Raw genomic sequence first — 27,493 nt, 5'->3', positions numbered from 1 at the left:
AGTCAGGCAGTCCCTAAGGAGACCTCTCTCCAAGGCAAGTCATGTTTAGACTTCAGACCTATTGGCTACAGAGACTCTGAAAAAAACCTGATTTATATCAGAAGGGTATCTCTAGGAATATAGTTAGCCTAATGAATGGTAAAATGCAATAAAATTAATTCTTTCCATACTCTACCAAGTATTTTGCAAAACTTAATCACAAACTTAATTGCAAATAACTTTTAAGAAATTGTTCTATGGAATAAAACTAGTATTTTCACAACAAATCCTCATCAACTGACAGCGTTACTGATGTTTTATTTTGTTGAGAGTTCTCAAAAAAGTCTCAAAGAATCAAGGTCAGCTTGATCTGCCTCAATTTGCAGCGAGAATAAAGCAGAATGGCACAGGAAAAAAATTGAGAACCTTTAGCCTGGTAGCCTGCAGGAAAATGAATTTAAGTATTTCCATTTCAAGATGTATCTCACCCAGCTTCTCTCTTCTCATAGCACTAGCAGGCTACAACAGCCTGTAACAAACTTGTTGACTGCCATTCATTAGATCATTCCTGAGAGAAGAAGTCACAGTTACTAAGTTTATGGCTTAGCTCGTCAGGGTCAGTATTTGGAATGACAAAACTTAAAAGAATGCCTTTTAAATTTAAGCACAAGTTTACAGTAATTGTCCAAGTAATTTTTCATCCTGACATGCATGCAGCAAGCTCCTACCAGGTTCCACTTATCTAGCCACAAATGCTAGATAAGCAGAGAGAATATGGTTGTGATTTAAAATGGACACAGTATTGCTCTCCATCTTAGATTTTTTGTTTACAACATACATTTGAAAATAGGAGTGGATTTGCAGAATTGTTGGACAATATTTCAAATTGTGCTTGTATACGTTGAATTATTTCAAAAGGTAAAATGCTGTATCGGTATCTTTTGCTCAGACAGAAGTGGAACCATGCACTTGATTTTTTGCATTTCACTAGTAGATTGAACATCATCCTGGTGAGAAAGACCATTGTATAACTTGATTTCCAACATCTTACAGTTGAGGGAAGTCTTTTAACCTTTCTTGCTAAACCTCAGTTTAGGAAAAAAATTTTCTTCTGAAGCCTTAAGGCTTAAGAACTGGAAGTTATTAATTTAATACTTACCATAAAATGTTAGCTATGTACAACTCAAGTAACCCTTCAATTAGTTTTTTTATCATCTTACAAGGTCTGAGCACAAGGTAATTGCTTGCCTATGTTCATAAAGCTTCCTGTTATGTTATTTTGCAAGTCAGCAATTGTAGAACTCACCAGTCTTTAACCCGGGGCTATTTTACTTCCCAGCACCTTCATGAGCAGTGCTATCAATCATCTTTTTCCACTCTGCAATAAACTTTTCCTCCATTCAGCTTGCAGAAATCTGGTAATTATCAGTTCTGAGACAGGCTATTAAAATCTTTCACCATACAATTCTCACCCTCCCCTCATCAGAAAAACATAACACTGTAAAACTTTTTGGGTATTGTGAAATGTTGGTAATTCAGAACGAACAGATCTCTTCCCATATCCCTCAACTAACCGCTTGAGCCCCAGCAGATGCTGTTCCTCCCCAATCTCGTTCGCCCTCCCTAGGACCCACAGTCCCCCCACATGCAGGAGTTCCAACTAAGACAAGGGAGCCAAAGGTAGGGTGACAAATTTCAAGGTGATACTCTCCTCTTTTTGTGACCACTATTTGTTCTGACTGAAGTGCACGACATTTGAAGGTTCTGGCAATGATAAGGTAGTAAAGAACGACGCAATTGTCCTGTAATTCTCAGGCACACGATGATTTGTGTTTCAGATCCAGTTATCTTTATTGATTTGTCTGTATTGATCCCTGTGAAAGCAAGAGACAAATCAGTCACTGAGCTTGCATATACGTTGCCCCTGGAACAAGCACAAGGAAACAGTCCTGGAACATCTGTAGTATCAAACACCATGCACAGCACTTCACAATCAAATTTGATGCAAGCCTTCCATCTCTAAACAAGGTATTATGCCACTTAAATAACTGAAAGTGTTCCCAGGAGTCCCAACTGCACATATCAGGATCTCCTTAAATTAAAAGTGGCCCCAAGAAGCCTAGCTTTTAAGTTAATCCTCCCTGAACCTGGGACAGCCTTTGAGATTTGTGTGTTCATGATGAAACTGGCTAGAGTAGGCAAGACAGATGAAATTGCAGAGAGCTTCTGAAGAGATTGTTCTTCCAAAGCCAGTATCCTTTCAGTTAGTTTTATGCTGTCCTTGCATGGCTAAGTAATTCATTTTCCTTCTCTTCTCCACATGTCCTGCAGGAAAAGCAGATGGCACAGCCAGCACACCGGATATCTAACAGACAATGACACAATAAAGACTGGCAGTAAGTTTTAAAATTAAGCTATGATAAGTGTTCCCCACAATATATTTAAAAATTAAGCTATGATAACTGAAACCCACTTCCATTTATGATCAATAGCTTTTTTTCTTAAAAGGAAAATTCGTACCCACATTCATATTTATTACTAACCCTTCAAGGTAGCTTGCTATAGAAATGGCACAGAAGTGGTACCCGTTTCTTATTTGCTTATATATGAGGAATACTTGGTTTAGGCTTTTCCCAATTAGACAAGATCATCTATACTCCATGAAAATGCTTGGTGTATCTTAAAAGACTATGAGGAAAAGAGTTACAAACTTGAAAAAGGTGTATTTTAAACAAGCTAAGATAGCGTTCGATTAAATGCAGTCAGTTTCCTTAAAAAAAAAATCCAGTCTTAAAACACTTGAAGCCATTAAAAAAAAAACTTTAAAAAGGAGACAAAAAAACCCGAGTCTAAACCCATTTCTTAACATGCTAAGAACAAGTTCTGAATTCAGGGCAGATTATCTGACCTTCAGGGCTTTCTGCAAAGTTAATCTTTTTATTGAAGCTTTTGGAAGGATGGTAGATTTGGGAAAAAAGGGAAGGAGGCTTCATGGGCAGCATGTCTGGCAGAAAACTTTATAGAAGTTTTAGAGCAGTTTGCTGTGTTGGTAATTGTGGAAAAACAGTTCCTATGGTAAAAACACCCTAAGCATATATATGTGCTCATTTGGTCATCCAAACTTAACACTGTTTTATTCCAAAATGAAAAGTAGATACAACAAATTAATACAATTTCCTCAAGATTTTGTTTCTTCAAGTAGGATTTCATAACAGTAGTTATGAACATTATGGCAATGAAGGGCTCATAAATCAGAGTAAGGCATGAAAAGAAGCTTTTATCTAACCTGAAGTTAGTTTAGCAAATGCATACTACATCAATGATTTAGTTATTCAAAGGCCTCCACTTCATGTTATTTCACATTCTAAACATTAGGACCTCCATAAAATAACTGTTCTGCCAGCTCAACTCCAGAGCATGGGAAAGCTTTCTTCAAAGAACATCCCTTGCATTGGTTTACTCTTATCAAAAGCACAAAGCACAGCAGAAATTCTTCACGAAGTACCAGTGAGCAACTTTAACCATGTATTTGACATGTAAAAGTAATGGTGTTCTTATGAAGTTTTAAAGTTAAGTTTATTTTCAATAATAAATTATATTAGATTAGTCTGCTTCTTAAGACCATTCAGAGACATGATTTGAATGGACAAAAACCACCTGCTCTGTGGTTGTGTCATGTCATGTCTCCCCCCACGCTGATGGCCATTTAACGACTCTCCAGCCTGTTTAAACTGGAAAACCCTCAGACTGAAAATAGAACAAACCAAACTAGTTAATCTCTATCTAATTTACCTGGCTCTGAACAGGTGGAACTATAATCTTCCATGTCTGTGTGTAATCCACTGTTCTTCCTTGTGTGTTCAGATGCCTGTAAGTTTTTATAAAGGAAAAAAAATTACTTGATGTCCAAAAGTGTGACCCAAATTACTAGTTTTTCTGTATTGTGAGAGATAGTAGAGAAAGTAATGACTTGCTGTAGTTTTCACAGGATTCTGCTATTTCCTTCCCAGTTTGGTTAAAACTGCTGCTGTAGCAGCCACACACCACAGTTCAGCGGACAGCTGCTGACTGAAATGCTATCTATGCTGCAACTGCAATTGCAGCTGTCAACACCTTTGTTTAGTTCGTAAAATGTAATCAAGCTATTTTTGAATTTGCATCAATGTTTTTTCCTTCCTAGGCTGCATATTCTTCCCTACACAAATTGGCCATTACGTTGAGAGCGTACATTAAAAAAAGACAAAGCTGCAACTGGTAGTCTTCTGTATTTTGCAGATGTAAGAACTAAATACAGAGAGAGCATCTGGACTTCACAGTTCTGGCAGATTCTGTCTGTGGTTTGCACATGTTTGGTGCCTTATCCTGAAATTTAACATAGTCTTAGCAATGTATCACTTCCTCCTCTCGGTAAGAGCTACAATCGTATCCCAAAGTCACCTTCTTTAGGGACATTACAAAAAACAATTTAAGATTTCTTTCATTTCCCTACTCATCATTAAGGTCCTCCACTCAGTGCTGAGGAACAAGTCTCAGGCTCTGGTGCTCTGTGTTAGTGACAAATATTATGAACCAGAATCCGTAGTCTAAAGCTGTATACTAAGTTGTTCTTTTACCAAACCAGTCACACACAGAGGACCACTAGGACATTCAACTTGCAGATTTACTAGTTATATTACTAAAAAAGCCCCATAAACATAACCATCTTTTTTCCCCTGAAGAAACAAAGCTTTTTCCCCATGTTACTGTTCAGAAACTGCTGTCCTCTAGTTCTCTTCGGCTAGGTGCTGCTCCTTCAAAAACATACAGAGAGAACACTGAGAGCAACCTCAGGGCATAAAAGGCTGTAGTTTGGTAACATTTTCCCCTCCCTACCTCCCCCAACAATGCCATGTCATTCAATCCTTTCCAATCCCTCCCTGCTGTGCTACCTCCTGCACTATGCTGCAATAACTATTAGATCAAGACAAACTGGATTAAAAGAGACACACAAAAAAGTCATTCCTTAAACACCTGGGGAAGAGTAAGTTTTTAACCTGTATCAGTTCTATAATCCAGTTCAGGTAATTCAGATGCAAAAGCAGTTGCATCATCCCAACTGAAAGAATGATCTAGAAGTGGAAGTGAAGAGCTAGGAACCTTGAGTTAGGGCACATTATATTTTGAGATTCTCTCCTCCCCGTGAAGGATTTATGAAGAGGGGTAGAGTACACTAAAAGCAAGACAATTCTGTTTTCAAATACTTTAAATCATAAGATGAAGCATAGGTTAAACCACATTCCAAGTGCTTGGTATTTTCCTGATGAACACAGACAAGTGCCAAAACAAATGTCAACAAGAAAAAGAAAGTATTAGAAACAATATAGCCATGGGTTATAAGAAATCTCTTTATGTAAATAAACAGCAGGCAGAAGAATACAGTATTTTTCTTACCAGATTTTCTTGATTTTCGCAGCTTCTATTCCAATGTCTGAGTACCCAGTCTGAATTGGATGGATGTATACTGGACAGAGAAGGTAAACCTGGGTGTAAGCTGTCTGTGATAACAAAGCGTAATTTCAGCCATGGAAAAAACAAACTTTTAGACCAATTTTCTTCAATTTTTTTCCAACAGTGAAAACAAACGTAGGAGTTACATCCAAACACACAGCAACTCTTCCTCTAGTTTTAGAAAACACCTTAAGTTGCAGAAAACATCAGGGATACTTTCTATAGAGCATACCCTTGCCCAGTCTTAAAATACCACTGGTGTGCTGCCTTACTCTCACTTTCTTACATGCCTCCCCTACCATTTCTGGGGAAGTTGCATCTATTCTAAGGCCAGAAGAAATATTAACTTTCAAGACATTTATCCAATCCCGTAAGTTGTCTCTTTAGCAAGCCTTTACACTTAAAGATTTTTCTGCCCTTTTAGCTTGCCAGTTTCCCTAACTTTTCAAAATCTTGTTTTTTCAAGATACTCTTTCCTAGTTAGCAAACTTGAACATTTTTATTGCAGTTTGTTTTATTCTGACCCTGACTAAAGCAGATCTCAGGCTTAGGAACTTCATTATACTGACTAGTTTCTTTCCACAACTATTCAGCAGAGTACTCCAAATCCAGCTGGCTTCAAAAATCTTCAAAAAAACAGTTGAAAATTTTTTGATTACTGCTGTAAAAGCTGTATTTTTAAGACGACAATTAAAATCGTATTATAAAGCTAGGACTAAATCGTGTTTCCTGTATGCATTTCTATTGAAGCCTGTAGGAGGTATGGTGGAAGTAATATGAAAGCATTGTTTGTGTAATAGTTTTAACACTATACTAAAAGCAAAACCAAAACACAAATGTACTCAAACACGCAGCCAGGGTAACCATCAACAAAATACAGAAAAACAGTGTTTCTCTATGCCTATAGACCTAAAATTACAAGTCCACTGATATTTCATTTAAAAATTTACAAAAACTTGCTGTTAGATCTGTGGAGTTTCTCTGGAAAAAAGGAAAAAACACATCTATAACCTGACAGTAGCAGTTTGTAACTATGGCTAAATCAAGATGATGTAACTTGAAAAAAAAAAAATCACTCTCGTATTGTGTATGCAGTTGCCAGGTGACCACGAATTGCAGAGCTCTCCTTTTGAAGGTTCAAAGGCAGGGAAGGCCACAAATCTGACATACGAGCTCTAACCATGGTTTGCACAGGATGACTTTCTATGAAGTCTTTTTTTATCCTCATTATGAGGAGGGGTGTTTCCACTTAATATCCGTAGAACAGCACTACCAAAACCAGCATCAGGTGTGTGACTGCTCCTGACACCTGGTAATGAGGTTGGCATAACCAACGCCATTTTATAAGACAAGCAGCCATTCTCTGTGACCGAGCCGGTCATGTATTTGTTCCCTTTCCCTCATTATCAGGCCAAGAAGGTCCTGTGAACCAAGTAGACAAACCAAACAGATTTCTTCTTCCCCTCCCTCCCACCCTCAAGGTTCCTGGGCGCCAGGCCGATTACTCCCTTCCTTGCCAGCCTTGAGGATCCCAGGCACACAGCCAGCCAGGTGCTGTTGATGATGCCATCACAGAACAGGGAAGCCTAACAGCACACAGAGCACTGTCTGTAAAATCAAGCAGTTACAAGTCCTAAGTGGGGAACTTGGACCAGAGCCGCTGCTGGACAGAGACCCGTGACCCCTCGGTGTTCAGCACCTTCCCCCAAATACCAGACTTACTGTTTCTGCATAGAAAGTAAATAAAGTGTTCACCATACAACCAGCCTGAGAAGTTCCCATGAACACTGTTTCTACTATCAGCCCACAGTCAGCTCAGTTCTCCTGGAAAAGAACTATTTTCACTGTCAGTGTAGAGTAAAACAAAGGACCAAGAGACTTCCCTCTCTTCTCTGAAAGATGCGGCAGCACTCCGGAAAGGCTGCTGTCACCTCAGTAATGCACCAGTCCACACCCTGCCCCAAGCTGCCAAGTCAGTCATGCTAACAGTTAAGCCTTCCAGATTTAGTGAGTGTTAGTTGTAGGACTCCAGCTTCTGACTCATCTTCACTGACAGGACAGCTGGAGAGGTTAAAGACATCCAACAAAGGCATTTTGAGTCACCCTACTACCTAAAGTGTAGGATCAGTGGGATTTTAATCAGAGATGAACCCTTTAAACACCCATTTGAGATAACTCACATAAGCTAGACACTGCTATACTTATTCACTAGCACAAGGGTTTGAAGAAAAGGCTGCATCATAGAGGAAATTAATATAAAGGGGAGTAGACAGACATGCTTTTACAAAAAGGTTTGGTTAACCCACCAAATTTTGGATACTGACATTCCAGAAGTGGCACGTTACGCATAGGTATTTAAGACTTACTTACCCAAGCATTCTGCCAAAGAAGATCCAAACCTGGATACAACGCTCATTTAAGTGTCAAAGGGTTCTGACTTAATATCTGCCTTGCTGATCCAGATGAAGCAGCATCAGTTCTCCCTATTTCTTCTTTCTTGATGGAACCTAGGTTTGTGCCAGTGATCTGACGGTTTCTGCTCATCCCTGAGCAGCTGTTGGTGAGAACAATATGCCCATTTACTAGTACAAAGCTGTCTATACTGACTGAAACACAGCACAGAATTCTCACCTCAAAACCTTTTTACCCTGGGGAAAAAATGAACTGTGTTAGAAAATGCTGATATTAAATACAAAAGTATTACTACATACAAGACTGTGGGTGTATACTGCTCTACTATTTAGATACTGATCTGGCGCTGGTAAAGAATACAGAGATATTGCTATGAATCAACTGTTTACTCAAGATTTTTTTTTTTTTAAAGTTATACATAGGCGTTGACAGACAACACTAATTTAACTACAGTGTTACTGAATGAAGCATGCCATATACTGACAACAGAAGATTTTATTTTCTTTTTTTAAAAAAGGAATAAAATTGTTTGTTGCTGCATAAATGAGTAAAGGACCAACTCTTAAACCCAAGGATTTATACTGCAGATGGCAGGAGTCAGAGGCCAACAGGCACATGCCTCGCCAGTTCTATTTACTATTTTATCTCTTTTCTAAAGAGAAAGCTTCCCAGGGAAAGCTGTCAGAGGACTGGTAAAAATGGAAAGAACCATTATATCTAGCCCTACCACCTGTTTTTCTTTTTTCAACCATGAGATCACAAGATCTGGGACTCTTGCTTAAGAGCAGTTTAAGTTCAAGGCTCCGCCAGAGCAAGCATTACTCCTAAAGTACGCTCAATAATCCGGAGGAGCCCACTGTGAAAAATGCAGCTTATGAACTATAGACAACTAAGTTTGTTAGTATTTTTAGATCAATAACCACTGAGGTAAAGCAAGCAACCTCTGCTGCTTTGCAAATATACAGTGTTTTATACCACAACATCCCAAAATCATAGTTTTGTTTTCGATGAGGATTATTTAATGAAAGTCACCCGTCTCTAAGAAAATATAACTTACTAGCTGAATTGTGTCTAACAGGCACGTATCCTCTTTCAGGCTCCTTCATTTCACAATGACTTGGAAAAAACACTCAGATTCTCCAAGTCTGACAGAACTTGTTTTACACTGCCTGCCCTAATCACAAGTAATCTTTTGATCTTTCCTCTCCACAAAACACTAGGCATTCTACAGGAGAAAATTTCTGATTTGCTCCCAAAGATGCTCTCAACAAATGTAACAAATGCTGATTTTAGATTAAAAACTTCCAAGTAAGACTTCAGTTAAAAAACAGAAGCTACTTGATTTTGGGGTGGTGGTGGAATGTGTTTGGGCCAAATACACTACAAAATTTTATGTTTGATTTTTACTGTTAATGACTTAACACATCAGTATCTTAGCATCATCATTTGATGCACTCTAAAAACATTTATAGGCAGATGGACTGCAAGGAATGTGAGCAAGGAAAGCCAGCTCATGCTGCAGGGAGGAACACATAGTTCTGGCATACTAAAAATAAAAAGAAAGCATTAACACACCATATGCTGTGCAACAGCAAATAGCATTATTTAGAAGTGTTCCAATAAAAGCTAATGATGGCAAAAGTTCAGACCTACTAAAAAAAACAAAGGTAACTTAAGCCAGCCACATGCTTCACTGCATAAAATAAACATGAGTTTTATCTAACAATTTAGTTTCTTTTGTTTTACACAAGCCTTAGGATAACTTACCCGTTAAAGCATTTTCCGTGTTAACAAAGTCACTAATCATGCCGGACAGGAGTTGAAATACAACTGGTGAAGCAAATTTCAGTTTGTACACAGCCCATGACTATTTTTTCTTAAATGACTGACTTGTCTTGTACCTCAGCTGCAGTATCTTTCTATGGAGTAAGTTCTGTTTTAACATCTGCATTACTCTGCATACTACTATGCAGATGCACATTCTCTCTCAAGCTGTATGAGCGAAACAGTAAAAAAGGGAGAAGGTCTTTACTAAAGCAAAGTATTTTCTTGTCAGTAAAATTCTATGTTATCACAAACCCATGTAATTTCAACTCAAGTAATGTTCTTTTCAGCACTTCTGGAAGCCACAGGCAACATGGGTGCAAGAACATGGGTGCTTCTGTGTGCATGCATAGCGAACAGTCAACAAACAAGCAATTGTTTTCCATAACTTTAAACTGAAGACAGCAACCAGGACTGGATTATTTCTTAGAATGTGTCAGTTAATGATCTTGCAACTGGGGAGAAGCCTAAGGAGATTTAGGAGACGTAAATCTTTTAAGTGATAGAAACACTTCAAACTGCCACACAACAGACAAGGTCTACTGACTGTAGCATGGAACTAGGTGAAAAACTCTAAATTTAATGACACCATATCCTTGTGCAATCTTAACTCAACTTTCACTTCATTTATAAAATGGTGGTAGCCTCATATATCCTGCAGCTGAGACATGAAATCAGTTAGTTACACTTCGAATTCTTCAGGACTAGCAGCAAGCTTCTCAATCTCAACCTCGTTGAAGTGCTCACTCATACTATTAGGGTAACCAGCTCCAATTACAGGAGTATACATGTGGCAATCACTACATTTTCTTAAGTTTTTGTTCTGTTCTCTTGGTGTCAAAACACAACAGAGGTCTTCCTATTGACTTATTTGGTCTTTTGGTTTGTAGCAAAGTAGTTAAAGCATGGAATCAAAACAGGACACCTTTGCTCAACAGCTCTTTAACTCCAGTCCATCAGAAAACATGGAGGGAAAGGCAATAGACTTAATCCATATTAAAATGCTTCAGTAAATTACCATTCTGCAGTTGAGCCTGTGAGGTAACCTGACATCAGCAAAAACATATATCAAGGATTAAAACACTCAAGCATATTATAGAAAGGTACGTTTAAAGCAAAAGATGCATGGTTCAGGTTTGTTAGATTTTACCTGACAGGTCTCAAGTATTACTGAACTGTCTGAAAGAACTACAGTTGATTCAAAGCAGCAAACAATGATTTCACATGTCTTTGTTTTGGTTCATTATCATCTCAGATGGAAGTTTGAGAGCCCATAATGTATGTTCATTCTGGTATACCCATATGCTGAATACTACTTAAATTCCCTTTTAAAAACATAACTAGAACATTAGTTCTTAATGCAACAGAGGAGTTGCACTAAGAATTGGCATTTGCACTCTCATCAGAAAGGGAGCCGAAACAAAAACAACATTCCGACCTCAGACTAACACTGAACCCAAGCTGTCATTCTGAAGCCTTTGCTTTTGTACATGGCAGAACTCCATTCACACTCAACAGCAAGAACTAAAATACATGTGTCTCATGGCTCATTCGGAGCAACTGTTGGACCACAATAGCTTACATCCACTGAACACTTTTCCCCTCACCACTGCCTGCTTCTGCTTTAACTCCACTTCCAACACAAACAGAAAACCCAAACAAACAAAAAACCCCAAGACTCACTTTTCAATTCATAACCTGCCAAGTGAAAGGGAATAATATCCTGAGAATCAGCAGGCCTGTAAGGAAGAAGTCTCCACAGAGACAGAAAAAGGATCCCTTTTCTCACCCTTGTTCCCATCAACATAAGGGACGGCTTCCAGCCCCCTTGTATCTGAACGGAGCTTTTAGAAGCTCCATTTCTCCTTCCTAACTCATGAGTAGAGTAGGCCAGACAAGGAAGGGCGGTGGCAAACTTGTTTGAGCCATCTCTTTTCCCACATTGAAACATATGGAATGCCTACTGACCCTTCCCAACATACACTCCTGCTCCACATAATAGTCCTCCTTTCTCCTACTACTATACCCACTTTTTAGTCCAAAAACAGCTAACACAAACCACAGGCTAAAACATGCTGAACCAACTGCCATGAACCAGAACCTCAGCCACAGCTGAAGGCAAACAGGAAACGAGGAGGAACGATATTAGTTCGACTTGCTTACAGCAAAGCTGTCCCCTCATTACACAGAGGCCAACAATGCTCAATTCCAAGATCAGTCTTTTTCTTTGCTTACACCAACCTAAGAATTCTGGTACTGTTTTCCCCTTAAAATTAAATGCACCGCTCTTACTCTTCAGCCATCCTTTTCTATGTCCAGGATGTGTCTGCTCCAACTCTTTGTTGATTGAGGCCACAACTCCAGCTTGACCTTTGCTTCTGCTTCCTGTCCCATCACACTGATTTTCCAAACTCTGAAAGGAAAAAAAGGCAACTCAGTGATTGCCTGTAGGCAAAAAGAACCTTTGCCCTATATCAAGCTGCCATTTTCTTTGAAATAATTAAATCTTTATTCAGTGTAAAACAAAATAAAAATAAAATTAAAAATTATATGGTCCTATTTAATTTATTACACAAGGACTTATCCAAGTTAAGTTTAGGTTATTCAAAGAATGCGAGGAGACTGCTATGGGCACAAATAGGGAAACGAGGCTATCTAATGACAATACTGAATGACCTCTAAGATGCCCTTGCTTCAGCATTGCTAAAGAGACAACACGGTGGATGGATCTCCAGTAGTTTGCTCGCTCTAAGCGTAGATATTACACAGTATGAGGGCTTTGAACTTCAGTCGTTGATAACATGGGTTTGTTGATCACCATCAACAAGGATCAAGAATAGGTTTCCTAACACTGTATTTTTAAATTCAGAAATTTGATACATTGAATTTATCAAAATTCCTTTTCAAGAGAAAAGTCAGTTTTCCATGACATTTTGATCTTAATCACTACATTTAACTCAAATCATTTTTGTCTTCTTAGTTATTTAGTGTTTTTATGGGAACCTTTGTAGGCAAAGTACCAACCTCATTATCCAAACAGCTTGAACAGCAACAGCTTAATACCTGTCATGGAAAGGAACGTGGTCCTCTGATGACTACAGCTGTGAGGCCACCAAGTTATTTTTCTACTGTTTCAGCAAGGCACACTATTTTTATACAGTCCCTCAAAACCCTCTCATCTCTGAAGGCTCCAAATTCCATTTCAATCAAGACTTTAATTGTACCACGAGTTTTCAATAAAGCTTTTCAAGCTAATCCAGAAAACAGATCTGGCACTTTAAAATTCAGTAGGGAACTAAATGATCCCAGGTAACAATCCCAAGACTATTAAAAAAAAAAACCAACATGTTTTCATTTAAGTACATTCTATCCTTGCTTGCTAAATTACAGCCCCATACAACTAGTATGTAAAAGATTAAACTCAAGTTATACAACATTCTTTCTCTGTATTTCAGGTAAAGCATTAAGTAGCATAGCAATACTTAACGTATCTTTCAGGAAGTGAATATTTTCCAAATGAGTCTAATAAAAAACCCTAATTCCTCAATTTCCACGTATTGAGATAACTGTGTTAACAGCATAGTGTGACTACTAAAATATTTTTCCACCACTTTGAGGTTCTTTTTCTCAAGACTGAACAAATGCCATTTCAACACTGCATGATACTAACTTGAATGCTTAAAAATAAACATATTCTCAAGAACAGCAATTTAGAATGACCACATGTAAGTAGTAAGAATTACTGTCACGTAAGGCATAATTTCAGAATGCCATGAAGAATATGCTTTTTTCAATCAGATATTTGACCCTGAAAAATACACATCAGAACACATCAGAACTGATCCAGTTAAGCTTTTTTTAAACTTAAAAAAACCCCAAACATTAAGACTGCTTAAAACCTGCACTGGTACTATGCAGAGCAGGGCAAGAGCACTCTTACAGCGAGGTCCCAAAAGTTACTCCATACTTTTCGGCTGTATACATTCCTTACTGCTTTCATATAAAATTATTTACATCTCACATTGGTAATAAGAAAAACAAACACACATAAAAACTCCATTATCTGCATCAGTGTTGTTTTAAGACCAGGAAAAGTGATGATGATTATTACCAAGCTAAAAAACTTCTGAGAGTTAGATCTCAGGGGAAACTGAAAAATCTCTACGGGAATTCTTTCTCTACACCCTTAGGAAGTGCTGAGTAGTACTGATTCTATACTAATTAACTACTATGCTCATTGTAACATCTATCCATAAGCTACAAATTCAAGTGTAAACTGAGTGTAGCTCCAGCTATGACAGAGCTAATACGTGCTGAACACCACCAGTTACTCTAGAGAAGAGCTGTAAGTTCTTGGGGTTTGTGGTAGAATAGTTACTGGCTAAGAACACAGGGAAAAAAAGAAACAGGAGAAATTTTATGGGAGTTTGAGACCACTTGTTTTCAACCAGTGTCTCAAGTGTGTGGATCATGAATTACTTTTAAGGGACCTGCAAAGGATAGCTGGTAAAAACAAACCTTAATCTGCTAATATTGCAAGTGCTGTATGTGTATGTTCTTATCCATCACAAATTTTCCAGGAGTTCCATTCAGAAAGAGGCTTGAAACAGATTTAGACATAGTAAACTTTGTAGTGTTTGTAGTCTGTGTTAAAAAAAGTTCTGAAAAAGGTTTCCCTCATTTACAAGCACTTGTATAGAAGTATAAAATTTAAATCACTCAAATAGCTATGGAGCAAATCCACGATTTGTAATCAGAAGGCCTTTTCTTTAAGTAATTGCTTATCTTCTCATGCGTGTATTTTGCAAAGGGAATAAAACCCCACTATTCTCACATTTAGATTACTTCAATATGAAGAGAAGCAGCATTTCCTGGACAGGATCTGACAAAAATACTAAAATTTTAAGAGAAACCTATAGGAGATACCATTTTAATGACACAGACCAATGCAGAAAAACACCTGGGTCAGTTGTTTTCAGAAAGTTAAGTTTTACCATCTGTTTCACTTACTGCTTTTGTGGCAGGCCTAGAGTTTGACTATAAGACTGTAATGCAACATTCAGGGGGGGAGGGAGGGGAAGAGCGTGAACTGGAGAACAGCCACTTGCCACTCAACAGTTACACAAAAAAAATAATCCTTCCTACATTGGCCTAACTCTAGATGTTCACTCATAATCAAGGCAAGCAACACGTCATGGTTATTGTTTGTAATCACAAGACAAAAACTCGGAACCATGATGTGGCATTAATTATATTAAATTCCTCTTTCCTAAGATTAAGGATGCTCTAACTTCCAAACAAAAAAATACCTTGAAGACATTGTGAATTGAAGGAAGAATCAGAGTACTGACATCGAGCGAAGGTAAGGATAATTGACTGGTAACTGACCAAAATTCATTTAATGCATCATCTTCAAGAGTCATAATAAAAGCCTACAGTATTTGGAGAAGGCTACAGCTAGAGGGATATCAAATACTTCCCCATTCTTCTATTAATTACTAAAAGTATCATAATTTCAGTAACATTGAAAGCACATTGAAATCTGGCTTCTTCAGATAACCATTAGAAGACTTGGGGAGTGTTTGTACGTTTTGCTAGAAAAGTAAATGCACACAAGTTATGAAAATTTATACGTGGTGGGACACTATGGCTGTGTTTTCTGCTCTTGAAAAGAAGAGGCACTTTTCTCAGTAACTAATTAGATCGCAATAAAAAAAAATAATCAACTTACATACTAGAAAGCCATTAGCCATTACATTGCCAGCACAAAACTTTTTATTGCTAATGGAACAGATGTACTACAGGGATCATTAACAGTATAAAAAACATCATGGCAAATACCCATGGCAAAGGAGTCTCGCTGGCTGCATCTTCTCGATCACTGTAGCTGCCTAGATAGGTATGTCATATTAATACTATTTATACGCACACACATATATACACATACTTGTTTATGGGAAGAGGAAAGACATTGAATTTTCCACCTGAAATACCTCAGAGTAACCAGGTGTAAGGAAGGAATTCAAAAGAGTAGTAATATAAACCACTGCCAGATATTCTTTATTTAAACCAAAACATGTCTTAGAAGTCCATACAGTTGGCAATTACAGGTGGACACCAGTATGCTCCTCAGTGTCAGAGGTACATAAGTAAGTTGGATATAATCACACAATTTTAAACTGTCTAAAGTTTTATGTTTTAGCATCACTCAGTAGGTATGGTAACTCACTGCCTCATTTGCTTCTGTTTAAGATCAATAACTTCCTTCCGAAGGTGTTTTTCCCCCCCTGAAAATTCAAGGGAAGTATTTCAGTAGATCTTAGAAAAGCCCAACATTAACAGAAGGGGAGGGGAAACTAGGATTTTGTAAGTAACACTAAACTCCTCAAAACAATCATCGAACACTTCCTTATCACGAAGTAAAACCTATTTACATGAAAACAGAGAAGATCTATGGAGTAACACAGGGCAAGCGAAGAGATCATTACTGACACGTCCTAACACCTTATTAGTTAAACTGCTTTTGAGTTTAGTTATTATCTCAAGCAGGAAATACATCCTGTGTAAAGTAGGCATCACAAACAATTTTCACTTAGCAATTGAAAGGTAACAAAAATATGTCATCCCATGAAGCACGGTGTTGCTCATGAGCACAAGTAAGTTTTAAAGCAAACAAACATGACATAGTGATAAATTACACATGCTTATACATGAAGCATGGATGACCTTTAGGTTCCCAGAATTATAAACCTGGATCTCATTTATTCAAAACATGCACTAAAGTGATGTTGAAAGATGCCAGAGGCACTGCAAAGCGAAATTTTCCATTTCAATTTCGATAAATTGTTTCACAATTTACTTAAAAGAAAAGATCACATTCATTAAAGAGGACTTCTTCACACCTTGAATATAAAAACCCTAGACCTGAAAAGCGTGTATGGCAAACGAGAGGAGGGAACTGGAAACAGTACACAGAAGAGCATGTTGGTCAGCCTCAGTAATTGTTGCCATGTTGTTGCATCCTTAGATCCCCAAGGCTGCGGGTCAGGCAATGTTTCTATGGAGAGGCAATACCTTTTATTAGACTAACTAATATAGCTGGAAAAAAGACCTGATGTGCATCTGGGCACATAAGGCCTTTGAGGTCACCGTGTGACCAAAAGCTTGCCTGGCACCCTCTTCCATTATAAGCCAGTCTAATAAAAGATAATTACCTCCCGCCACAAGCCTCATCTGATATATATTATTATGCCACATGCAGTCTCTGCAAAGAGATGATAGTGAAAAACCAGGATACTGGTTTAGCAACAGTCATGTACCACCATAATAAGTAATCTCTCAAGACTTACAGCACCTCATCAAAATGTCACAAGCAGCAAAAAAGCTATGCCAAACAAGTAAAAAACCCTCATATACAGGAAGATAGTACATTCAGGGAACTCCCTAGATTGAGGGAGCAGCACCCTACTTGTTTATTTTAAGTCTGTAATGCAACCCTATGGAAGAAGGCAGCAGGAGGAAATTCAATCCCTGGGAACAGGGAAGAACTTAATTATCACAGTGGTATTTATGAAAAAGAGTTCCTGTATTACAGAAGCTGTTTCTCTTAGAAAAAAGAAACAACATGGCACAGAAAGTTAGCCAACAGTCCATCCTGAACAGATGAAAAGAGACAGTACTTCACCTGGAGAAGCAGAGATTATGCAAGTCCAAGGTAGTCACCTTGACAACCTCCTGAATTAGCTTTAAAGGTCAACTCTTCAAGAAAGTACGCAAAAGCCCTGAAAAGGTCTCAGTGAGGTACCAGTCTTCAGCTGGCTCCTTGGCTTTCACCACCAAGAATTCTCTCAGAAAAGCCTCAAGTTGTGCAAGAACACATTAGGCAATTTAAGTTTCCCAACTTTCTTTTACAATACAGGATTTAAACCTCTGCTTAAGGAATAAGTTTTCATAATACAATTGCATATCAGATGTAACTGAGTAACTCTGCAATAAGCATAAGACACTCCAGGCATACTACATTTCAGCCACCTTCAGGCATCTAAAAAGACGTCCAAGCTAATGACTCCAGATTCAGAAAGCCAGGCACATCGAAAAGGAAATTTATCCCATACTAGAAGAAGGTGACTTAAGAGATCTAATTTTCAAACTAGAGTTCCTCAGTTTAGCAGATAGCTTATTTCTTCAATTGCCTACCCTGCCAGATAGTTGCCTAGCTGCTCTTTACAGGAATTAATCTGTGGAACTCTTCCAGCTAGACACTAACATACTAGATACATGAACACAAAGAAAATTATTGATTTGGTGAGTACTGGTATCCTAAAGACATTGTTTGGGAATGTAGTTCAACACTGTTAAAAAGTGACAGTGCTTTACGTAACACAGATGCAGTGGCCCAGCCTACAAAATGCAGTACATAGCAGGCTGTTGGCTACCACATTTCATTATCAGATCAGTCTAATCCCATCAAGCAGGCCCCTGTAGCAACTGACAGATGTACGATTTCATAATGGAATAGTTTTCCACAATCAAGAGTAAAACAGGAATGACTGTTTCCCAACACTACCCAAACAAAGAAGGATTTTGACAGTTGAGGGTGGTGGTACAGAAAACAAAAAACCTCCCACCCATAAACCAAGAAAGAACCCACACGCTCAGTCTTGATACATACCAGCTTTAGAAGGATTCGACATACTGTTTTAATGACTGAAGTGTGGTATCGATTACATCCTGTTTTCCTTGAACCAGATGAACAACTGCTAACACCTTGTTGACCTCTGGATCATGCTTACCAATTTCTGTAAAAGGTAAAGGTCCCTAAAGCAACCAAAATAGAACACTGAATAAAAGCAGTGAGAAAGAGACAAAATTGCCTAAGACGTTCTTGTATTTAGCATTCCTCTCACATTCTCAAAAGGTTCATGAAAAGGAAAGAAGCCTGTACAGGTGACTGGTACCCCCTGCTCCTGACGCCTGGTAATGAGGTTGGCATAACCAACGCCATTTTATAAGACAAGCAGCCATTCTCTGTGACCGAGCCGGTCATGTATTTGTTCCCTTTCCCTCATTATCAGGCCAAGAAGGTCCTGTGAACCAAGTAGACAAACCAAACAGATTTCTTCTTCCCCTCCCTCCCACCCTCAAGGTTCCTGGGCGCCAGGCCGATTACTCCCTTCCTTGCCAGCCTTGAGGATCCCAGGCACACAGCCAGCCAGGTGCTGTTGATGATGCCATCACAGAACAGGGAAGCCTAACAGCACACACAGCACTGTCTGTAAAATCAAGCAGTTACAAGTCCTAAGTGGGGAACTTGGACCAGAGCCGCTGCTGGACAGAGACCCGTGACTCCTCGGTGACCAGGGATGCCCCCACTGTCGTCTGCTTCCTCCGAGGATTGAGGGAGTGACTCATTCTTTTACATGATTTTCGAGTCTAGATGATTGTTATACTGATACAGCAAACCATGTATTAAGGTTTGACCTGACCTGCAGAGGGTCCAGGTGATTAGAAATTGTAAGTTAAGTTGTATTACAAATGCTGTATTACGCTACGTATAAATTGTATTACATTGATTCTGCTTGTAGAAATCCTGTGCTGTTCTAATAATAAATTCTGTGCTATACTAATCGTAGTATCCTGTTAAGAAAATAAAGCTTTAATTGTAACTAGAGCTTAGTGCTGCCATCATTCTGCCAAGGATCCCTAAAAGAACCTGTCCGTCCCCTTAGTGTTAGATGACCGAATAGAAGGAAAATTAGGTTGAAGAACCAGAACAAGCAAGCTTGCGTACTTCTAACGTTCACATTAACCGAAATGGGAGATTAAAATTCCAAAATGAGAGTGCTGTTTATACAGTTCTTTAGACACAGATGTTAGATTTGCAACAATTGCCAGCATTTCAGGATCATACACAATTGTGCCTTCCGAGACAGTAGTTTGTGCCTTTGAGTCTTTTGACATTTCTAACTGAAGATATTGTATTAGGTTGCTCACCATGAAAAGTTTTGTTGTACCACAGTGCAAATACTGAGGACTACAGAAGCTGTAGTCGTACTGTCTGCAACCAGAATAACTTAATAGTAGCGATGCTAATCGATGCTCTCCAGCAACATTTGATAAAGGCCTCTCTTACCTTACAAGATGAATATGACTAACCAAGAGTCCAAGACTAGAACGCATCCATATCTGTGATTTGTGAGATATCCACGACTAAGTAGAAGTATAGTATTTAAAACCGATGAACAAACTCAGCATATTATTACCTGGAAACATAAATTGAAGTTACTTACTTTCCTTTTTATCTTTGACAGCAACTTTTCCTACCCTTTTTTGAAAAAGGGGTGTTGGTGCTTGGCAGAGCCATGTTGTTCTTGCTTAGTGAAGCCCAACTGCCCTGGTTTTGGCTGGGATAGAGTTAATTTTCTCCCTAGTAGCTGGTACAGTGCTGTGTTTTGGATTCAGTATGAGAATAATGTTGCTAACACACCGATGTTTTAGTTGTTGCAAAGCAGTGCTTACACTAGCCAAGGACTTTTCAGCTTCCCATGCTCTACCCACTGAGAAGGCTGGAGGTGCCCAAGAAGCTGGGAGGGGGCACAGCCAGGACAGCTGACCCAAACTGGCCAAAGGGACATTCCATACCATGTGACGTCATGCTCAGTACATAAACTGGGGAAAGCTGGCCGGGGGGGTCACTGCTCGGGGACTGGCTGGGCATCGGTCAGCGGGTGGTGAGCAATTGCACTGTGCATCACTTGCTTTGTATATTCTTCTGTTATTATTATTACTACTATTCTATTTTATTTCAATTATTAAATTGTCTTTATCTCAACCCATGAGTTGTCTCACTTTTATTCTCCCGATTCTCTCCCCCATCCCACTAGGGGGGAGTGAGTGAGCAGCTGCGTGGCGCTCGGTCACTGGCTGGAGTTAAATGACGACACCAACTCATATTGCATAACTTTATGAAAGCCATTTAAAATGAAAAACAAACACGAAGTTTGAGTTAAGTGACATCTCTGTGTCCAGATAAAAAGGCAGAACAAAACAGTTAAGGCTTGCATTGGCAAGGACAACAGTATGTTCAGCTGCCAAAACTGGACATGGATGTGGGCAAAGTTGTTATGACCTTCTGTGAAAAAAAAGGACAGACTGAAGTTTTTCCCCAAAATGGGGCTGGGAGGTGGGCAGAGAGAGGGAAGGAGAGATTCAGAATTTGAAGGCCCTTTACAAATACTCTAAAGTTTAAGTGATAATTGAGGTTTCCAAGTTTGGACAAAACCCCAGAGTGAAAAAAACCCAAACACCTCCCACACCCCTGCCCCCCCACCCCCCCCCAACCCACAAAAGCATGCCCCCATAAAACCTTTGGGCTATATTCTCAGCTTCCGTAAGTAGATACTGCCCAGATGCTCACTTCAAGTAAACTGTGCTACATTTCTTGATACCGATTGAGAAACTACTATAAACACAAAGTCTCTGATTTCTTCAGCGTAAGACTAAATAATTCAATCCTTAGAAAAGAGTAACTCCCCTACACATCCTTCTCCCAGCCAAAAAACCCAAACTTGCAACTGAGGAACTGAAAAGGACAGCAGTTCACAGCAAAGAAAACTTTCAGAATATTATCTGGTGGCAGAAAACAGTAAGAGGAGAATGTTAACAAAGGAATTGAAAGAGGAATATATGACAATTGTACTCTGCCAAAATCTGAAGCACTTATATTAGGTAATGGAAATACGCACATACATTCTTTTTCCTCCCCCAAAATCTTAGTTTTCAGTAAGTACAAATTTTTTTTTCAGTTTATCTTAAACTTTTTATAGCTGTTTCTGGTGGCTGCCAGTGAATTACCAAGCATAACAGATAAAATAATTTTTCCTGTTAAGCTAAGATGAATGTAAGAATTAAGGACAGAAGTAGTTGAGTGCAAAAAAACACACCCAAAGATTAAAAATTTGTTGCTGTCTTAGGATAACTAAAAATATTTATGAAACTTGTCACAATATTTGGAACAGGTTTTTTTCACTAGGATGTGACAGACTGATTGTCAGACAATTTGTGCAAAAAGAAAACAGAAGAAATGACAGCAGGTTCTTGGAATGCATCTATAAAAGAGTTAGTAAAACAGCTTTGCTGGGTTGACTTGCTGCTTACATACTTATGAGATGCTTCTAAATTTCACTCTAACCAACAAAGAGAAACTAGCTAGGAAAACTAAAGTGGAAGGAAACTCTGGTGAATGATCATAAAACGAGGAAGTTACAATCTTTTGAAAGGGGAACACTAGGATAAAAAACAAGATAAAAATAAATTCAGAGAATTGATAAGACAGATCTCATCAGATGCAAAGTGACCTGTAATGCATTAATAGACAGCAGATATGTTGTACCGTAACTTAGGAAAGAATACATTTTTCTGCAGAAAGATAAGAGGAACAATCATCTGACTGACAGGTTCACAACTCAAGCCTTAAGACCAAAGCAAGTACTTTTCAAACCAAGGGTATGCATGCTTTAAGTACTGGGCTTTGAAGCTAAAAAGATTAATCCTGCCTTTGCTTCTAATCATCCCCTGCTGCTGTGCTCTGAGATACCACATTGGACAAGACAATCAAGCAGATATAAAACAACTACAGCAAGTCTGATAGAAACGCAACTAAGATGACCCAATGTATTTTCAGGGCTATGGGGACAGACAGTTCCAGAATCCCAAATTTCAGCATGCATGAGCTTAATCTTTACACAGGAAAAAAAAAACCAAACAACTCAGAAGAACAGAGAGAAGCAGAAGAAGAAGGCTAACATATATGGAAGACAGGCTAGAGAGGACAGATTTTAGTAACTCTTCATTAATAGAAATTATTTGAAATGCCAAAGTAATATAAAATTTTAAATGATGTAAGCAATTTACAAAATTGAGCTAATTAAGTATTTTCATTCTTGCTCTGCACTTTTCAGAAAGTTTAGCACAGCTTTCCAAACAACATGTTGCTCTTCCTGCCAGTGCAATTTCTGAGCTCGTACTACAAATGCCTAGAATGGCACACCGCTAATCGAACACCTTGGGCCTTTATTTGAGATCTGTTTTAATAAACATACTCCGTTTTCAGTCTTTTGAGTCACAAGAACAGGTTTAGGCTTGTACATTTTAGTTTCGTAAAAAAACATATCAATCACCGTTCAATCCAATAGTCTTTCCATGCAATCGCATTCAATTTTTCATTCCTACCCTTGGCTTACAGTTACGTAGATATTACAGGCATCCCTTTCCCATGAAAAATTTCTCTTGGGGCAGGTCATCATTTCTTAAAGACAAAAGCAAACCAATTCTTGCCTTTTCACTATGGAGGTGAAATTCCCAGGCCATGCTTTCAATCTTCTTGACATTATACTCCAATTCTAGATGATTACTTCCACTTTGATTTAGCACTCCAATTGAGAATGATGCTGTAGAAGTACTGAGTGCTTTGGCTACGTTCCTTCCCGTGCAAGGGAGTCAGACAATAAATCCTAGGGCATCCTGTTAGTCTTAGACTGTTCTAGGAACTGTTACATACAGAAAGTAGAGGGAGTGCGTAAAATTGAAGATCTGTTTTCTAAACTTAATCAGTAATGCAGCCAAGAGTCATGATGAATGTACTTCAAGAACAAATCAAGTCAGTAAGCATATCAGTTAAGGCTTTTGTAGGAACTTCAGATTTTGTAATTCAGTTCAATCATTTTAAATCTTCACAGACATACTTACTACCATCACTAACCTTTTTAATTGTTTTGTCTTTTTAAGCATATTCTCACAGCAGAATTTTTAACTCAAAAAAAGATATCCCAGCCAAAGAGTGATAATTAACCCAGATCAGCTCCCTGAGCCACTTCCCTGAACAGCTGGCAGACCCTGGAAGGCAATGCAGGGTCAAGAAAACGTCAAGTCACTTCACTTGTGACTCACCTGCCTGCTTCTCAGCTCATTAATGGCAAGTGGCTGCAGGTCAGAGTGCTCTCAGGGACTGGTTCTGTCACTAAGAGGATCCAAGCAGGTTCTTGAGAGGTTAAGAGATGAAGCTTTAATTGATCCTCTCATCACAAATAGGGAAGTAATAGGAAAGTTGACTCTGGTCCCTGAGGCTCACTTGGGAGACACTGTTCTTAAAAAAAAAAAAAAAAAGAAACCCAAAACACCCCCCCCCCCCCCCAAAACTACAAATAAAGAAAAAATACACCCATGAAGGAGAAAGGAGTGATGGAACAAAGATTCCAAGAGATGTCAATACAAAAAGGATATTCTAGGCAACTTCTCCACCTCTTTTTAAAGAGGATTCACATTTATCCAGTGGATCTGTTACGGATCACAATGTTCTATACTTGTCATATTAGCTGTATTTTACATGCTGCACTGAAACTACCATACCACCACATCAGACAAGAGCTTGTAAACACCGCTAAATTGTAACAGCCATCGTTAAAAGATGCACTGAGGGGCCCAAATACATTTCATTTACAGAATAAGCCACAAAATTAACATTTTAAAAGCTGAAAAGCTTGTACCGACTCAGGATTTCACAATCCTAGCATTTTAGTAATGAATGACAAATTATTTTTCACAACTCTTTCAGAATTTAAATTCCTGATTTCACTTATTTTGAATAATATTAACAGTTTTCCATTAAATCTACACAATACTTCTGCCATCACATGGTGTGGTTTCTGGAATCAGAGTGACTTGATGGCAACATTCCATGAAATACCTGTTGGTCAGAGAGGCCTTCGTCAGCAGTTCACAACTAAACAGCCTCTTAAAAATAAAAAAAGTCTAAATACTTTTGACTCTTCCCCTCCAGCACACAAAAGTCTGTAAAGACAGAAAATTTGCCCTTGTTTTTTAACCGTCATCCTAACAGAAACAGCTAGCCAGCCTGACTTTTGAGTTCAAAGTGACAATTCTGAAAGTTACGGAATCAAATAAACCCAACACAATCTGGCCATATATACAGACATACACTCCTCATTCATTCTGTCTCAAAGACATCCAGACAGAAAACTCTCATACTTGACAGGTATTATTTTTTTAAATATACAGAGAAGAATCAAAAGTCTCAAACCTTGACATCTAAAGCACCATAAAAAGCTCTCACGAGCAGTTATCAAGTTTCTTGCAGTGTCAGCAGCAAGTCCTCTGTGTGAAGTCTTGCTCAGTGAGCCATATATTCAATACCATCCTAAAATAATAAATGCACAAACCCCGTGTAATGTATTTAATTAACAAAACAGTGACAAACAATGGTGAGATTATTTACTGACACAGTTGTCACATTCCTGCCAGGCATGGATTAAAAAGTTGTTTTCAGCCAGGACTGTCAGTTTATCACTCAACAACCTAAACATAACACAAACCTGGCTTCATGTAAATAAAACTCCCACATCCTCTCATGAAGGCGACAGTCCTTCCCAAGAGGACCCTCAGCTGAAACTGTCCATTCTGTTGCACTGTTCAAGTCATACATGCTGCAAAAACTGTGCCTCACAAGCATATGAAGCCTCTTCATCGTATCTCAAGTGAGCCAACCCACACATTTAACAGATCAAACAGAACCATGCTTTTCTTGATGAGGCTTCTTACAAGGAACTCCTCTGCAGGTTCCTACTCTTCCTCTGTCCCCTTTACTTTGCCAAAATTCCTCTCCCAGCCCCGTGTCCCATATCTATCCACCTGGGTTACAGGCAAGATGCGCTGCACCTGACTTGAAAGCACCGAGACACTGGAAGTCTGACCAGCTGGTTGGGATGACTGCCCAACTGACTACTGCCTCTTGCAAGTTAAGCTGCTGAATTCCTTCCTTGCATGATGCAAGTAATCTGTGACTTTTCCTTCCATGAGGGCACTAAATTTTTTAAGATTTGGAGGACCCTATCCCTTTTCAGGTGTCACAGGAGTGAAGACATGCACACACACACATTCTGTAGACTTCATAAAGGCATAGGATCTTTACAGATCAGCTGTTACCCATGACGGCCAGCAGAACTGATCAGCCACAGAAGCCTTTAATACCATTGACCCTAGTAGAAAGTTCTGGAAAAAAAAAAACAGACTGAGAAAGACACAAAGATCTATATTAAGAAGAGTACCAATTTTTGCATTTCAACCCTAGTTCTTAAACCCAGATGTCTGGATTATAGTTGATTTATCAAGACACAGCTGAAACCAACCAACTCCCCACCGCCACCCACCAAATTGCCTCACTTCCATCTTTTCACCTAAAGAAACCATGCAAGAACACACAGAGCCCTTTGCTATTTAAGGCATTAGAAAACAGTATTTTATTTCTTTTTTAAAGAATCATCAACGTGGCGTTATTACTTAAACTGACATTTCATCTGAAGGTAAGCAGCCGCCTCAAAAAAAGACTGTCTTGTTTCCATATTAATTAATTTTTAAAATGCTCTTTCAGGAACAGAATGAAATCGACAAGAAAAGATAGCATACATCTTTTCCAAGCTGTTTTTGTCAGCCTCGGTCAGAATCATTAGGTCATTGGCAGGCACACTTTAAGTACTCTCTGTGATGCCTTGAAGCGTTCATTTATCCTGAGAGACAGGAACATACAGAATCCATAGCATTACCTGAAGACAGGCATTATGAAATACCGTAGTATTCTCGCACAGCCTTCCTTTCAAAAGTGGCTCTTTCTTGATTTGGGAGGACACGTCCTGACTTTAAACTACAGCCCATCCTCGCAGCAGGCTGGTAAGGATTAACGCCGGGCCCTCCTACGTACGCGCCCAAACCACTGCGAAACACCGCCAGTTGTACCAACTCAGCCAGGCGTCCCCTGGGACCGCTCTCGGGTCACCCACGGGCAATCTAGACACGAGGCAGAGGAAGGCTTCGTTACCGACGCCGAGGTACCGGAGAACCGGACCCGAGGCCCCGGCACGCTGCCCCACAGCTAAGCCGACCACGGCCGCTGCGCGCCAGCGCGCCAGGCTCCCCCCCGGCCGAGCGCCCCCCGCGTCGCCAAGAGTCGTTAAGACCCCACAGGCCGGCAGAAACAGCAGCTCAGCTTGGGGCGGGGCAGGGAGGCCGAAGCCCCAGATCTCCCTCGCCGGCCGGTGCCACCCGGGACGCAGCGGGGGAGGCGCGGCCGAGCCCCCCTCACCTCAGGGGGGCGGGGGGGCAGGGGAGAAGAGGCGCCGCCAACGGTCAGCCGCCCGCGGCGGGGGGCACCCCGCCGACAGAGCCCGTGCTCCCCCGGGCCGAGCCCTGCGCCCCAGCCGCACCGCGCTCCCCGCCCGCGGCACTCACTGCGCCCAGGCGCTGAACCCGCCGGCCCGGGGAGCCCCCGCCAGCGCCCACAACCCGCTGAGGAGCTGGGACACGGCCGCCCCGCCGCCGCCCCCCGCCTCCGCTCCGCTCCGCCCCGCCCGGCCTGACCGCGCCCCGGCGGCCTCCCGCACCATCGACGCCAGGCCGAGCAGCAGGGTAGAGTGCCGACAGCTCGACGACGCTCCTTCCCGCCCCACGCAAACGAGGGAAGCGGAAGGGGGCGGCAGACATATTGGACTGGGGCGGAAGTCCCGTGACACCGGCCTCCTCGCTCATGCCCGAGGGAAGGCCGGTGTTGCCCTCAACCAAGATGGCGGAAGAGCGCCCGTGGGTTGGCGGGGTCACCTCCCTTGCTCCTCTGTGCTCGGATGGGTGTTTCCTCATCGCCGCCTGCTCGCAGGTGCATGCAATTGCTGCCGTTTCCTTAGTTTCCCATTTAAAGAAGCCCTTACCGTTACCCCTCCCAGCTGGC

At 40.1% G+C, this 27,493-nt stretch overlaps 1 protein-coding gene across 1 annotated transcript; it reads right to left on the bottom strand.

Annotated features, from left to right (window-relative positions):
* Positions 1-1,802: 1,802 nt before the first annotated feature.
* LOC143158072 (uncharacterized) lies at positions 1,803-27,218 on the bottom strand. The gene is made up of 5 exons (XM_076333500.1): positions 27,153-27,218; positions 11,995-12,115; positions 5,410-5,479; positions 3,772-3,847; positions 1,803-2,344 (listed from the first exon to the last, which is right to left on the bottom strand). Exons 1-5 carry the CDS (start codon positions 27,153-27,155, stop codon positions 2,240-2,242), a joined length of 375 nt encoding a protein of 124 aa, XP_076189615.1. The 5' UTR covers positions 27,156-27,218; the 3' UTR covers positions 1,803-2,239.
* Between the last annotated feature and the right edge of the window lie 275 nt (positions 27,219-27,493).

Source organism: Aptenodytes patagonicus, chromosome 3 (genome assembly GCF_965638725.1).
Source record: "Aptenodytes patagonicus chromosome 3, bAptPat1.pri.cur, whole genome shotgun sequence".
Lineage (NCBI taxonomy): Eukaryota > Metazoa > Chordata > Aves > Sphenisciformes > Spheniscidae > Aptenodytes > Aptenodytes patagonicus.
This window is presented reverse-complemented; position numbering and strand designations above follow the sequence as displayed.